General features: G+C 39.5%; 2 protein-coding genes across 3 annotated transcripts; both read right to left on the reverse strand.

Moving 5' to 3' along the window:
• Positions 1-3,901: 3,901 nt before the first annotated feature.
• On the reverse strand, positions 3,902-7,461 carry sptssa (serine palmitoyltransferase small subunit A). The gene is made up of 2 exons (XM_022764743.1): positions 7,279-7,461; positions 3,902-5,883 (listed from the first exon to the last, which is right to left on the reverse strand). Exons 1-2 carry the CDS (start codon positions 7,379-7,381, stop codon positions 5,780-5,782), a joined length of 207 nt encoding a protein of 68 aa, XP_022620464.1. The 5' UTR covers positions 7,382-7,461; the 3' UTR covers positions 3,902-5,779.
• Positions 7,462-8,218: 757 nt separating this feature from the next.
• eapp (E2F associated phosphoprotein) lies at positions 8,219-12,567 on the reverse strand. 2 transcript variants are annotated; one of them, XM_022764708.1, is made up of 6 exons: positions 12,412-12,567; positions 11,443-11,624; positions 10,838-10,954; positions 10,635-10,749; positions 10,419-10,547; positions 8,219-9,740 (listed from the first exon to the last, which is right to left on the reverse strand). In XM_022764708.1, exons 1-6 carry the CDS (start codon positions 12,489-12,491, stop codon positions 9,446-9,448), a joined length of 918 nt encoding a protein of 305 aa, XP_022620429.1. In that variant the 5' UTR covers positions 12,492-12,567; the 3' UTR covers positions 8,219-9,445. The 2 variants fall into 2 exon arrangements, with proteins under 2 accessions (XP_022620429.1, XP_022620428.1); XM_022764707.1 differs by having other exon boundaries at positions 10,838-10,957.
• Positions 12,568-16,127: the final 3,560 nt, after the last annotated feature.

Here is a 16,127-nt window from a genome sequence, read left to right on the forward strand (position 1 = left end):
TGTTACGACCCAGCTAGGGGAAAAGGGAAGCAACATAAAACCAGGTGTTATTGGTAAATCAAATTTACTTTTTTAATTTATTGTGTAACCAGGAGGGTAAATAAGAAAACAAAAATACAACCAAGAGGATAACTGAAGTAGTCTGTCTCTGTCAGAATAAAGAACATCACTGAGAGCTGAGAACCATCATGACATGTGCACCTGCACAATGACACCAAACTGAGTATTAGTTTCTATTCTGTTGTTATTTCATGTAAAACGGTTCAGCAGACTGTTTATTACAACTAAGCTGAGGGAATAATGTATTTTCAGATATCTGTGATCATCTAATCAGAGTGCTGTTTCTTTTGTCTTTTTCTCTGTACTCTACAATATGATATTGATATGATTTCTCTCTATTATAATGTTTTTTTCCATCCAGCCAAGGTCTGGATCTTTGGGGACACCTACAACCTCTTGCAGCAATGATGGAGGCCCTGCACCACCTCCACCTGCAGTGTCCACACATGAAGATCTTCTCTTCCCAAACATACACACAGTGTCTTATATGATAATATAGTGTTTTTTTTATGTAACACTTGTGGCCATAACATTGTTCAGTCTGATCAGCTGTGCTCCTCCTTGTTCCCTACACCCTCACTGTCGTATTACACTCACTGCCCCACGTCAGACATACAATCACATGACTTTTGGACTCCACTGTAGCTGTAACAAACTGTCAATAGTTTAAAACATTAGATTCATATTTCATAGTCCTCAGCCATTATAGTTAATATCAGTGTGCTGTTCCAACAGCATCACTTATTTAGAGGGAGATTGTTACTGGAGCAAATAAATATTAACTGTCTCACACATTAGGACTCATGATGAATAATGATTATACTTGTTACTAAAAATTCTGTTGCACTGTTGATTCAACTACTTTTTATTAAGCAAACTTACATATGACAGTGAAATTCAGCTTTAACTTCATCCACAACTATTTCTTGATTTTAAATAGTTACAGTTGATTGTAAATTGTACACTACAGTATTTAATTAATCCATTTATTATTCTTTTATACATGTTTCCAGTGTTGTAAATTGTTTAAATTAATGTAGTTTATAATGTCCAATAAAGTTATTTATGAAGCTCTTGCTTTAACTTTGTTGATGGTTTTTATAGAACACATCTGGTATGAATCTTCACAATAGTAACACGTACAGCATTGTGTGACTATTTCTATGTTAGCTTTAATCAACAACATAAATACTAGAAATATTTAAATGTTGTCTGACAACACTGACAATGAAGGATCAAAAAACATGCTGATGTTAATTGGTAAATACTTTCACCTGTGGAGGTGGTGACAGTGCTAGAGATGATCCATCACTTAATCACAGTTTAATATTTATAAATTCTGATCTTAAAAGTGTTGCTACCATCACCTGTCAACAACAGCAGAAATGAAGTTGCAGGTAAGAAACTGAACCTGTGAATCCTGAAGACAGAGAATAATAAACTAACTCATCAGCAGTTAGTCTGTCATTTCATCAGAGGAAGATGAACTGGGAGAGGTTTTCTACCATCATCATCATCACAGCACATTAGAGAACTAAGGATGTCCATGCAGTCTCCCTTCTCCACAACCAGATGAATGGAAACAAACGGGCTTCTCTGTACATGAGGTCCTCCTTCTGTTGGCACAGATCACTCAGTTTTCACAGTGTGGAAACCTTTCAAATGACAATAAAACACAAACACTTGAGTTAAGATGCGGTGGATCACAGTTAATCACAAATATCGATCAGCTGTCAGGATAGGTGCATGAATGTCTGCTTCAGTTGAGGACTGGTTTGAGTATTAAATGAACAATCTTCTATATGATAAATATTTGTCTACACATTTTGTAAACGTCACGTTATCTTAACTTGAACTATCACGACATCTTGATGGACAATGTATTAACTAACATTAACGCTGCGCATTACACTAACGCAGATCACTTAAACTGGGTCACATGTGGAGAAACACAAACCAAACGTCGTTAGATTAACGTCGATTAAATTCACCTTTTTATTGGGCTTTGACTGAACACCTCCACGGGCTAACCCAGGTTGACACAGGTTATCAGCCCAGCGGGGCCAGGAACCGTTAGCATAACAATCGCTAAGTTATCAGCTAACGCTAGCACTAGCTGGCTAGCTTGGTTAGCAAGGTGCATCTTCACCTGAACTGTGATATTAACAGGGATGCTAATTTTGGCTAGCAAAGAAATAAGCTTGAAACAAAATGTCCTTACCGGAAAAAAATGAACCGTCGACTCCTCTAGTGTCTTTGAGAACAACTGAACACAGAACAAGACACTTTCAGGTAAACAACATGTTGGAGCTAACTTTGATCAACTGAAAAAACAATGACAAGTTAAATGTCCGAGACCTCGCTCTGACGTCATATCCGGATTGACAGGCAGGCCCTAAAAAACACTCTGCTTTAACAGTCTATTTTCTTTTATATAGGACCATAATTTGAAAAATGAACATCATGTTGTATTGAAGAAAATTTCAAACTAGCGATTCAGACCATAAACACATGACGAAAACGTTTACTGAGATAACTAATCATGTGACAAGTAGGATCATTTTTCTCATAAACTTCAATACAATCGGACTTCTTTTTGCAACCAGTGCAGTCGCCCCCTGATGGTCATTCGATAGAACTCAAGTTTAAGGCACTTCCGCATTGGCTTCATTTTCCAGACCCGGAGTCGGCGTCCATTTTTATCTAGTCTATGGTTCGAACCAAAACAGACGGTGTAGAAGACAACATGGTGGCGGAGTTTTTTCCTCGCTCGCCGCTTGAAGTTCTGCTAAGCAGCGACTCGCTCGGTGATGCCCCTGGTGGCCACAGCTGGTTGCTGAACCTCAGTACTTTTTGTACATAACGATACACCAAACACTTATTGATCAGTTTATTAGGAACATCTAGCTAAAACTAATGGTGTCTAAAAATACAATTTCTTTCATTTTATTTTGCCTCATTTGTTTTCATGTACGGTGAATGAACTGACAGATTTCACAAAATCAGCATATTCTCTATCCTGTTTGCTTCTGTAGGGACCAATAAAGTGTCTTATCTTTTAAATGTAATATCTACAAAAATATATCCACAATAAAATTCTACTTTGTTAGTTGTTTATGTCACTTTAAAAAACATAAATGGCTGTAAGTACGTATTTAGATCTGAGAGCGGCAGGTCAAAAACATGGAAACACTCCCATCTAGTGTCTAATAACGGCAAATACACGAAAAATAAAAAGAACAGAAAAACACCCTATAATGATGCCAGTAGACTTTACCAGAAAGAAAAACTTTTAAATGTAAATTTGCACGAACATAAAAAATTCTTAAATATTAAAAATAACTAATGGAGATTATACTGTATAACTATTGCAGGGCTGAAATTTGTAGTTGATAAATCAAATGTATTGTTCCCCAGAAACTGTTTTGTTAATCAATTTTAAGTCATTTTTCAAGCAAAAAGTCCCAAACTTCTCCAGTTCCAACCATTCAGATGTGAGAAATTCTTGCATTTCTTTATCACGATAGTAAAGTGAATAACTTTTTGTTTTTTTGATTGATCTATGATTACAATAACCATTAGTTGCAGCCCTAACAACACTACTTCAACTGAGTGTGATTGTAGACATTTTATAAAGACTCATGCAGGTATTGCAGACGCCTTTAAACAGTACAAGGTGAGCAGTATTTCCTCCCTTTGGTGATTATTACACACCATAATACAGCGTCTCCTCGTCGGTCAGTGACTCTGAACAGGTTGTTGTAAATGGACTTACAGAAGTAACAGCTTGTCACAACAGATTACAGCCAAACAAACAAAAGGTGAAACAAACTGCTTTAGCTTGGTGAAATATCCCTTTAATGATTTCAGAGTTATAGAACAGTATTTAGCATCAGTAGCTCACAAAAAACCACAAATATTTTATTCTATACGCCAACATATCCGACTACAAAACTTTACAAATATGTATAACAAGATTATATACACAAACTTGAGAAAAATACACCATTTTGCAGGGAAAAAATAATCACAATTTTCCAAGGGATACCAGTAGTGGTCGGAGTACATATCGTTGAAGAAGATGACAGTAAAAATGGAACTTCTTAAACATTTAACGTTTCTGTGCAAAGAGGAAACCGTTAACATTTGCCTGCTGTGCGGTTTACAACAAAAGTGGGAGTTTAAAGGATGAACCGTGTCGTTTCCAACCTGTCAGCCGTCATTTTCCATCACGCAGGGCTACTCTCTGTAACGCTCTCTACACGGTCAGGTGTCACTTCATCCTCGACCACAGAACTGTCACCAGAGCGTTGCGTATGTTCTAGCAGCTGCAGCCATGACCAGCTGCAGGACAAAGAGTCGTCAGATTCTCTCCTTCGAGCCGGAGTGTTATTTCAAGAGTAAAATAATAATCTGCACATTACACTTATTGACAATAAATATATGACGGATGATAAGTGTGATTGATCGTGTATTTGTCTATTTCCCATCGTGCTCCTCACAGGGGATTTGATGCGTCTAACAGAAGAAGAACAGGAGTTGGCGTCTCCGTTCAACTCACCACATTGTGTTTGTTTTTTGAGGCTTAAACCCGACGTTACTCTGTGGTGAAAAAATCTAATGTAGAGCTGAACTGGAGGTTTAACGTACGAGCAGATGACTGACAGATACAACCGTTATTCCAACTGATACAACTGCACAAGCTCCAGCAGACTTTACAACCATTCTGCAGTTTCAAAGATACTTCAACTTTTGAAAGGAAAAACTACAAATAATAAAAATATTATAATGTTTTGAGCGAGGTTAATTCATTTGGCTGTTTGTTTTATTTTAGTATGTTTCTGAATTTGCAGCCCGTTGTTTTGGGCCGTTGCAGCACGTTTGTCCTCATCGGCGGTCTCTGAAATGGGAACACTGCTTCAGTCAATTTACATCTTCAATTATGACAAAAAACCCTCACTGAAAAAGATGTTGGTGTGCATCATTAAACACGTCTGAAGAAAGCCATGGGATATGGTTAAAAGTTCAGATCACCTCCACCTGACAGTTACGATGCTGCATCAGGCACTGACAGTGTCTGTATGTTGAAACAGAGGCTTTAAAACTGCAGGAAAATGATGGTGAAGGACAAAAATGGCTGAAAATGTTCCTTAATAGCAGTTAGTGCCCACTTTGATAAAAAACAACCCAGCCTCACTCAGAGATCTGATGCTGCTATAATCATCATATTTGGCTCAAAAATATATTCTCTCCATCCATCGCTGTGTTTCCTGCTCCCGAATAAAACTCTGAGACAACAATGGTTTGATTTCTTCATGGAATAAAAATAAAACTGTCCAGTCACATCCATAAATTACACATTTTCAAAACTGTAAGGTGCGCTTGATTCAAACAGAACACATGAAACAAAACTAAGCACACTCTTCCAAGGCCTCACCTCCGAGCCCAACACTGTTCATAATCAGGGAACATTTCATACGAGTGAAGAAGAAGAAACAGTCCCAGGGAATGACATCGTCCGACTCGGCCTCCAGCACGACGTTCAGTGTTTTGACCTTTGGTAGTGAATTAACTTTGGAGAGGAGGAGAGACGCTCTGCCTTAACATGGTTGGAAACAAGCCCGACCTTAAACCCAGGAGAGACAGGAAGGCAGGCAGAGGGACGGACAGGAAGCCAGAGACAGATGGGACCGGCGGGGGGACGGACGGAGTCATCGTGTCACTGGATGACCTCGAAGTAGTGAAGGATAGCCATGATGTGCTGAGGCATGAAGACGTAGCCAGTGTAAATGGCCATGCCAGCCACGGAGACCAGCAGTGAGTCTGAGGAGGAAAGGTTAAGGGAGAACTTCTGAAGGAGCAGAGACACAAACTGTTTCTAACACCAGGAGCAAAAAATAAAGAAATTGAGCTTCGAGTCAGTTTCACATCAAGTCTGAATTTTTGTCAGTCACTTAACGACTTATTCTCTGTGAGGAAATGAATGGGATGTTTATGTTTATGTGAAATTCTTCATGTCAAATGGAAATCAAGTTTGTGTGAACATTCATGAAGCTGTGACCGGAGCTTATTTGGTATTTTTTGGTAAAAAAAAAAAAAAAAATCAACTGTGATTCATTTTCTGCAAATTGATTTCATAACAATTACCAGCGTGATATCTGAGCAGCTGCAATACTTAACATCGGATGGGATACAGCACTCTGACAATAACACAACCTCTAACTAATTCACTCCATCACACCTGACCCCTGAGGGAAGACAGGATACAGGCTGAGGGCGACACCTACCAACACATCATGCACATAATGTGATACTGTCTTACTGCACCTCCACGGATCAAAGTACAGCTATTAACAAGGTACACTTTAAATATTAACTGCCAATCTTTTCTTCTGGATGAACCTGACTCTCCAGGTTTAAGTTTACCTTATCCAAATATGAAAAAAGTACATATGATGTAACATCCATTTACTGGCACATGTGGATCACCTGACTGTGGAAGCAAATTTAAATAGCCGCAGCTAGCTTAGCCTCGACGCCGCCCTTCTTCTTCTTCTACGAAGTAAACCATATGTCAAATTCCGTTGACAATTTCGCCTCTTGTGTGTTTTTACTTACAGGTAAAGGTGCGAGAGCACTACAACGGAAATGGAGACCCCTTTTAATCCGTTAGCAGAGAGGCTTTAATTCGACGGTTATTCAAAAAACAAACATGAATGAATTCTTACTACAAATACGATTGTTTTTTTCTCTTCCGCAAACTGTTCGCAGCAATCCACTCAAAACTCCTTTTACATTCTACGCGTTTAATGATAATTCCCTCACAGATTAACACACGTCCGTTGTAGAACAAATATTTGGGAGTTTTCTGAAACATTAGAGTTGATTACTTAGTTCGGCATTCATTAAAAAATAAAAACATTATCCAATTTTTAGTACACACACAATTTGTCTTCGTATAGGTTTGCTACTATTTAAACGTTTAATTCATGGCAGTTTCAACGACAAGAGGCTCAACAGTACATTGTCTATATGCCGAATTTTACATAAACCGATGCAACTTTATAAAATACCTCAACTGTTACTCACAACACAAATTAAATGCGTTTATTCACTAGAAAGGTTAGCATCATGAGTTAGCCCTGCTACCGCTCTAGCTTAAGTTAGCATGTTAGCTCGCTCGGTAAGGCTGAAGTTAGTTCACTCGGAAAAGGATACTGAACACCGTCCGCTCCCAAGGCTCCAGCATGTACAGCGCCGTCACCAGAAGGTACTGATAGTAAAACCACGATAACTGCTTCCAACAGTCACCCAGGGCCATGGTCCCAACTTCACAAACGACAACTTATTTTTCTTTCCTCGCTGTTTTTTTTCCTTTCGACGTGACTCGTGGTAGGGTAATTTCTGTTAACGTACTGACGACTACCGTCGTATCATAAGGTGCTCGTTTTCAGCCAATCACAACTCCGCGTACGAGCATTCGGCTGTGACGCAGACCAGGGAGTTCCAACATCCTGATTTCAAAACAAAGCACTCCTTCCTGCCAATCTGTTTTTGAACTCGAGATTTGAAAATATAAAATGGAAAAAAGTTTGAAATTCTTTAAGAAATAAGAATTATAATAAAAAATATTTTGTTATAAACAAAATTAGGGAAGTTTAGTGTAAAATCATACACTTGATTTATCCTGTAAACCAGGTACTTTCATGATTCAGACATGATATTGATGAAAAATATGTATTTTGCAATTACGAAACTGAGTATTTGTCAGTTATTTTATGAATGCCTGTCTAATAAATTGTTTTGGTTAGATAAAGAATATTTCTTTAAGATGCTGAATAGTTCAACTATTAATTTAGAAAAATTATATTTTTTATAAGAATTATATTGATTGTAAAAAAATATATATATATTTTGACTCTATGGAAAATACTACATCCATCAATGCAAAAGAAACCACACATCCAAGAATTCAAAATAAAAATTAGACACTATTAATTCATTACATGAAATAAAGAACAGTAAAGCAATAAAAATAGTAGAAACTTGTAAAGCCATAAATATTTTCCTTTAATATCTTTGTTATCTTTAATGGTACCCCTTTGTATATAGTTTGTTTTTTTTTCCTTTTGGAAATATTTTTTGTGCTATTTTTTTCATTATCCTTATTTATATGTTGCATTTATTTCACCTTATCTTATTTATTTCATTTGTATGCATGTATCTTAATTCAGAAGTTGTGATTATTTCAATGTAAAAGTTTTAGTAAGATGAAATGGAAAATGTTTTTAATACAAAAGCACTTGAAAAAAAATCTAAATAAAGCATACTTTAGTTTGTAATTCTATGTAGAGCGTGTTGTATTTGTATGGAGCTCATTTTACATGATTGGCAGATTTTCATTCTGTGTGGCTAATTTCCTTCCTTCGTTTGATAAAAACTACACAGAGCAGCTGTTTTAAGAAATAACTTTTTTAAATTGAACTTCACTTTAGTGAGATTTACTTCAGAAGAAACCAATGAACAACAGACAGAGTAAGGAAGTCGTTTGGGTCTTTTTATGGGATTTGTTGACAGTAACAAAAATATAGAATAATGTCAACCCTGTTGTGAAACTAAAAGCTGGTCTAGTAGATCTTAAACCATGAAGCCCAGAGAGCTTCAATAAACCAAACAGCAACTACAGTCTGCACAGTATCTCTCAAGTCCTACTGCCTTACAGCCGACTCTGAAGGACACCAGGGGGAAAAGGAGTTTGATCCTATGAGACTGCACAAGTTCACTGTGTACTAGAGAGATACCAAAAAATCTTATTGCAGCTAGATCGTGCATATATGTCAGTAGACAAATCTCAAAAAACAAGTGTCTGTTCAGCAGACAGCACTGACGAGTTTATTTTTTGACCTTGAAATGTCCCAGTACATCACCCAGCTCACAATCCTTAAAAAAAAAGAAAGTTAATAAAAATTATTAGAAAGGTTTGTGACTGTGACGTGTTTAGGTAACTGCCACTATCTGATGTTTGTCCTTCTCAAATCAAATCAACATTGATATTGGATCATGTGTCAGTCGGGCTCTTGTGTTTACAGTTCAGTACGTCCACCAGAGCTGCAACCAGCAGATGTTCAGAGCCCGATTCCAGCTTTAGTCAGATATTTCAAAGGTTTCACGGACAGGTGACGTGCTGCTGACGTTCCTCTGCTTTCCTGATTCCTGACCAACAGATTGGCGCCTAGGAGAGACTCACAGCAGGATTCTCCGTCTCAGGCGGGATGCTGAAGAAGCAGCTGACCTGGTTCTTCTTAAATCACAAAGCTGAGGCGAGGAGCCAGAGACAAACTGCTGAAATAAAAATGCGTCCTGCTCAGAGCTCGCTCGCTCCGTCTCAGCAGTGGCTGGCCAGGATGTTGAAGAAGTGGTAAACCTCTTCTTTATCGAACACGGCCACCTCTGTAGAGCACTCGGAGCACTGCACCGGGTGGTAAACCTCGTCAGCATCCATCCCCGCCGGCGACGGGTCGGGAGCCTCGTTTGCTGGTGTTTCCGTTTTCTGGCCCCTCCTCCTCTTCCTGTTCCTCTGCTTCTTCTCCTGCTGCGTTTTATAGCGTAACACCTCGTCTCTCTTCACCGTGCAGTTCATGACGAACATGGCTCTGTACTGCGTCCGGTACTTCTCATGCCTGAGTGGACACAACCAAGACATCTCAATGTAGCTGAACCCTGTAAACGTATCAGTCGGCATTTCATCAGTAAATAAAGCCAATGAGATCAGCTGAAGTCAAGCTGACAGCTGAAACTAGTTCAGATACTGAGACATGTTAACAACAGAAACCAGATCACAGAATGAATATTGATTAAAGCCCAGCTTCTCTGATAATGTTTGTCTCTGAACTGCAGCTAACACATTTCAGTCACGCTGTTGATTCATTGTTTGATCATGTGTTTCAGTCCGAGTACTTACAGGAAGTTAATTTTTCCATTTTAAAGTGTCAAAGTATGGAAAAAAGACTGTTTTTTATTACTTTTTTTCCAATTTTACAGATCTTCTTGGCTTTTATTTTGAAATTTTTTACCTTTACTTCTATTATACCTTATGCAAATTAGGGGTATCTGCCATGACTTGCTGACTTTTAAAACTTCCTAATCTCAAAAACACACTTTTGAAAATGACTTTACTTCTCTCCTTAATTATCTTCCAAATCAGAATTTGATGGACTGAGTAAAACAAAACACCACATGAAGAAGAGAGCAGCCCAACAGGTGTGTGTTGGTCTGGGCAGGTGATGTAAAAAGGAACAGAAATAGTTTCTTCCAACATCCCTCACTTTGTTGGAGTGAGTGCTAAGTGTAAGTCTCACCTCTGACAGTCCAGACAGAGCGTGGTCATGCAGGCGGGACAGTTGAGGACAGCGTCACTGCTGGGTAAACCCTGAGTCCGACGAGACTGCGAGCGAAACGCCCCTGCTGGTCGTTTCCTGCTGTTGTACCTGGACAGGAAGACGAGAGAGCAGATGACTACAACGTGACAAAACCTAGTGTCAGTCTTTTCCAGGTGAACTGTCTGAGTGTCTTACTGTCTCCTCCTGGCGTCCACCCAGGCCTGGTCTCTGTCGTCCTCGTCGGGGTCGTACAGCAGCTCGTCATTGGTCGGTATGATCCGCTGTCTCCGCCTCTGGCCTGTGGAGCTGCCTGCAGAGGGTCAGAGAGTCAATGTAATGACGAATCATATATGTGGATCCATACAGAACATAATAATTCATAGTGATGACATGTTTACTTGGCGTGTCCTCTCCCTCTGAGTCAGAGTCGAAGTAGATGTTATCATACATCCGAGGATTCAGAAGTCCAGGACCACCACCTCCTCCTCCTGCTGCTCCTCCTCCTCCTGAGGTTTCTGCTGGAGAACAAACACACAAAGATGGTAGGTCGTGTTTCACAGAGCACAGTGAGCAGGTTAGTCCATTAATTGTGGGGTTAACTGTCGCTTTTCAGTCTAACAAAGATTTAGGTTCCATTAATTAACAGCCCAAAGCTTTGATATAATTTTTTAAAAGCAAACTCAACTCTGAACATTTTAGTCTGGCTTTTAATTAAATTTTATTTATTTAACTTTCTATTTATTTATTTATTTATTTATTTATATATTTTGAGCTGTTTTACTGGATTTTATTTGTACTTTTATTTCTGCTTTTACTCACTTTACTCAATACATCTCCTCTGTTAAAGTGTTTCATTGATTGATCTTTATCTTTGCTCCAGTCTTCAGTGTTTCCTCAGTTCCTGTTATTATTGTCTTATCTTTATTGTTTTTATTTATTACTTTGTCATTTATTGTTCTGTGTGTAATGTTTTCTTTTCATGGTGACTGCAGCTGAGTGTTACCTGTTCCTGATGGTGCCCAGGTTCCCTCCATGGTCCTGATGGTGGAGCTGAGCTCAGCCTCCATCTCCTTCTCAAACTCATCCCCGCTGGACGACTCGCTTTCCCCCGTCAGATACTCTCTGATCAGTTTCTTCTTCTGGTCCGGAGTCCCGTTCAGCAGCACGTCCAGCTCGTCCTCCGAACTGAAACACAGAGAGACAGAGACAGAGAGAGAGAAAGAGAGGAGTTAACATTTTGTTCTGTTTCACCTACTCAGGCTACAGGTCAACTAACGACTCCAGCCCTGATTCTCACCCGCCTCCGAACACACAGAGCTGTGAGGACTCACTGTTGGCTGACATCTAATAGACCAAACAATTCATTGATTAATCAACACGAGGACACCGATTGATATTTCAATTCTTAGAAATCAATCTATCCTGGCACCAACCAGGAGCCGATAAGATCACACCACTTCCAAATATGCTTCGTTTTAATCATTTCATTACATTCGCTAGTCTTAAACTCATCTTTAAACATAAATAACATGGTTCATCAGGAAACTTGTCCTTATGCAAAAAAAATAACACTAAGACGAATAAATCAACTTTAAATCTACTTCTGTGTATTTACTTGCTTTACTTACAACTTCAGAATTATGATTTCTCCTCCAACACAAATATGAGTTTTTATACTCGTGGCTGTTTGTATCTTTAACCCCAGGCTGTGTTGACTGGTATGATCTTACATTATTATCGTGTTAATAAACAGCACTACAACAAAGACAAAGTTGGCGGGAGATTTAAGCACCGACAGCTAACAGCTCTGCCGTCAGGTCTTTAATGTTAGATTAATAAAAATCTACGTTTATAGAAAAAACTTCATTCGTAACTGTTTGTTTACGTTAGCATGCAGCTAGCTAGCCGCACCGTAGCCTCACGGTGCTAAAGCTACACCGTCTTAAAGCTAACTGTCGTCGTGAATTCCGACCTGCTGGAGGCTCTCTCCTCGTCGCTCGGCTCCTCGATCTCATACGAGTCAAACTCCTGCGATTTAATAAGTTTGTTCATTTTAACTGTTTGATCGAACTCAATTACAATGACACGAGCAGCTAGCGAGTTAGCTACGACAGCGTTAGCAGCAACTGTTTCCGCTCCTTCTTCTTCTTCTTTGTTAGTTTGATTAAACGGAAGTTGGTAAACATTGAAATTACTCACTACCGCCACCTACTGACCATGACTCTGACTACAGCTGAGAATCAATGAATCTGTTTACACAAAATTATAAACATAAATAAATAAAATTCCACAGTGTTCCTCATTAGTAATTATTTTCAGAGATTCCTGAAATAGCCTCAGGAAGTAAGCAAAAAGTGTTTTCCAACCCAGGTCTCACTAAAATCATCTCATTTTTATTTTATTTATTCTTCCTTCACCTCATTAAAGAACACATTCTCAACCTTTGTCTTTCCCTGCACACCATGCGCTCGTGACAGGAGGCTTCGTGGTAAATCACTGAACAAAAAGTAATGACACAACTTGTTACTGGATGACTGATTACTACAAAGTTCCCAGATCTTTGATTGATATGATGTATAACCTTTATTTAATCAGGTATTCTCAATGAGCTCAAGACAGACCTGAGTAAAGAAAACAAGACAAATAAATAATAAGACACATTCAGCATCAGTACAATCACAGACATCACTGAGTAACTGATGTTTTAAAATGTAAAAGAAGGGAGAGAATATTAAAACTGTTAACATTGAGTTGACTTTTATTCAGCAGGGATCTCTGCAGCATTCCTCCAACATCTGAAACGTGATGCTGCTGTTACATGGACTCACCTGTAGATGGAGCCAACAGATCAGCGGTGCCGTCACTGGGGCTGTTTTCCTCTCAGAGGTCAGGGCAGCAGAGGGTTCATTTGGAGGCCTGGTCCATGAAAAGACAAAAGAGAAAATGATTTCATGTCTATAAATAAATGAGTGAATTCCCCATCAGGAGCACAGACACTGATCTGCTACCTGTTGACCTCTGACCTTTCTGTGGAAGTGGAGAGGGGAGAAGACTTTTCGACCGTAGCAGGGATGAAAACACTTTTTCTTCCAGGTTTTATTTTCCTTCACACTGACGGCTGAAGTCTTTCATTCTTCTTCTTTTTGTTTTAGATTTCATTTATTCTCCTGTTTATTACCAGGGGCTCAAAATTAAAATGTTTCACCATAAACCTGCCAGGTGTATTTCTCTCTCTCAGATCTTTTCAACCAAAGCTTAAAACTTTTCCGTTTGACACTTTTAATTAATCCTGTTTCAGTCGTATCTCACTGTAGCTGCACTTTTATTCACCTCTTTAATTTATTTTGCTCAATTTCATCTTATTTTATCTCTGGTTTGATTTCACTCTTTTAAAATCTTGTTTATATCGGTGGGTTTTCTTTGTCTTTCCTCCTGTTTCGTTTGTATCTTGTTTTAATGTTGAATGAATGTTTTAAATTGTTGTTGAAAGGTGTCACACAAATAAACCTCCCTCTGTTCAAGACTTCTGCATCAGCAGTTTCCAACCTGAAGGTCGGGACCCTGAAAGAGGTTACAAGATAAATCTGAGGGCAGGAAATATATATATATAGATATAGATATCTATATATCTATATATATATAAAAAAACATATTTCAGCAACAGAAAACATATTTATTGTTACTGACTAATCTTTGCTTTTTTTGGATCAACTGCCTGCAGCTCATGAACATTATGATTATATGCAACATGTGACAAAGGTCATCATGTTGACAGTGAGCCAGTACGTTGATGTGGATCATATTACCAATATTAATTACACATCACGTACTTCAGTGCTCAGCATCATCTGATGTCTGACAGCTGCTCTTTGTTGAATCATCTTCTCTTCGCTACAGTCGATTATTTTGTGTTTGAAAACCTCCAGATGATCCAGCTGTGGGCGGGTCCTCAGCACAGAATGATTGACAGCAGGTGCTGCAAGCTGAGCGCTCCACTCGTCATTATACTACATCACTGTCTTCTCTGTCCATCTGTTAATTAAACTCAACACTGTGTTCTACACCTGGTTTTCCAGAACCCGCTGTCAGGACCGGATCACTGCACGCTCCTCAGGTGAAGGTGCTGCAGACTCCTGGAATAACCTACAACACAGTTTAAATATCGACTCCCTGAAAACATTGGGACAGTTTAGAAATGTACTTTTAAATCTTTTAAATGGTAATGTTTGTGAGTTTAAATGTTTTTATTAGGAACTGGTTTTTGTGTTCAGGTTGTTTGCTTTGTTTTCTCTCCGTTTCTAATAAATAAAGGTTGATGACGTCAGACTCTCCAGTATAACAAAGACCTGATGTTAGGTCGAACCATTTTGGCTCCCAGGAGTCCTTGAGCTCTCAACCGGAATCACCTCATCGCGGTCGTATCCCTCCGCCACTCAGACTAGTTCCAGGTCACATCCCTGTTTATCCAGTCAGAGAAAATATGAACCATGTGTGTGAAAGTCTGTCATAATTACTGTGTGAAGTCTTGAGTAATGGCTAAAAAGTGTTTTGTGAGGTCACACCGATCTTGACCTTTGACCTTTGACCACCAAAATCTAATCAGTTCATCCTTGAGTCCTAGTGAACATTTATGCCAAACTCTGCAAACAGAGGTGACAGATTCATGCTTCATCAGAAAACCCTAAGGACTATTTGCAGTCAGGCCGTATCGAGCTTCAATTACATCGTACATTGACGTGTTGCCTTCAGGTACCAGTGAGACATGAAATTTGATCCACCAAGTCCAGCCTGAGCAACAGGTCCATGAAGGCTTCAGTCCCAGAGGAACACGCTGTCCTCTGGGACTGGATTTTACCTCTCTGGGAAATTGGGGAGGGGGAGGTGGGTTCCCAAAGCAATTTTTCCCATAGTCCAACTGTGATTTTTCCATGTAATGCAGCGTCCCGGCCCCCAAGCGCCGTGTGGTCTGTGTTCGTTGTGACCTTGAGTCCGGCCCGTAGAGCCGGCGTGAGTATTGGAAATAGTTCTGGGTTTGTTCTGGTGATTGTAAATAGATTCACTTCGTAAATATCACTGAACATTTTATTTTTGAGCTACTTCCTCCTGTTTGGCTTTATCCTGCGGAGTGAGGTTCAGTCACGGTCTTCTCTGTCGTTAGTTTCCACCTCGGGTTAGCCAGGAGGTTTTTTGGGGAGATGGTTTCTCTCGTTTGTTGTTGTGGCCTTGGTGACCTCATTGACATTCAGTGTTGTGACTTTAGTTTTAGGGACCGGGGAGGAAATCCTCCTCGTACTTACGTTGCGCTCCCATTCTCCTGGACTGGAGCGTTACAACAAGTAAATGTGAAAATGACGTTCCTCGCTAGGAGTTGAGTCCGTCTTTATGTGGACGTGACCGCAGCAGATTAAAGTCTCTCGTTAGAGTCCCAAACGAGTTGAGGACAGTCTGCGGCTGATGGAGATGGTGACATGCGTTAGTCCCGATCCAGATGAACACATCACACGTTCCTCTAGACCGATTCATCAGTGTGTGGGAACGTGTTGAGTGTTGAGTGTTTGCGTTCACGTCCTGCGCCTCCACTCGCTGGTGGTGTGTTTACGTCTTCTTCTGTTTTTGTTTGTCTGTGTGTGCTGTTTGTTTTGTGTCTTTTTTCTTTCCTCCGGTTTGTTCTTCAGCGTCGTCTCTCTG

Source organism: Seriola dumerili, unplaced genomic scaffold (genome assembly GCF_002260705.1).
Source record: "Seriola dumerili isolate Sdu_G_001 unplaced genomic scaffold, Sdu_1.0 BDQW01000565.1, whole genome shotgun sequence".
In the NCBI taxonomy this organism is placed as follows: Eukaryota; Metazoa; Chordata; class Actinopteri; order Carangiformes; family Carangidae; genus Seriola; species Seriola dumerili.

Bases quoted from the DNA above. Each gene is read 5' to 3' on its own strand.
- sptssa (XM_022764743.1), bottom strand. From the start codon at position 7,381: ATGGCCCTGGGTGACTGTTGGAAGCAGTTATCGTGGTTTTACTATCAG. The intron at 5,884-7,278 runs GTATCCTTTTCC...TTTCCTCCTCAG, and splicing joins TTGGGAGCGGACGGTGTTCA to ACTCACTGCTGGTCTCCGTG.
- eapp (XM_022764707.1), bottom strand. From the start codon at position 12,491: ATGAACAAACTTATTAAATCGCAGGAGTTTGACTCGTATGAGATCGAG. The intron at 10,958-11,442 runs GTAACACTCAGC...TTTGTTCTCCAG, and splicing joins CTGGGCACCATCAGGAACAG to CAGAAACCTCAGGAGGAGGA. The intron at 9,741-10,418 runs GTGAGACTTACA...GTGTCCACTCAG, and splicing joins CTCTGTCTGGACTGTCAGAG to GCATGAGAAGTACCGGACGC.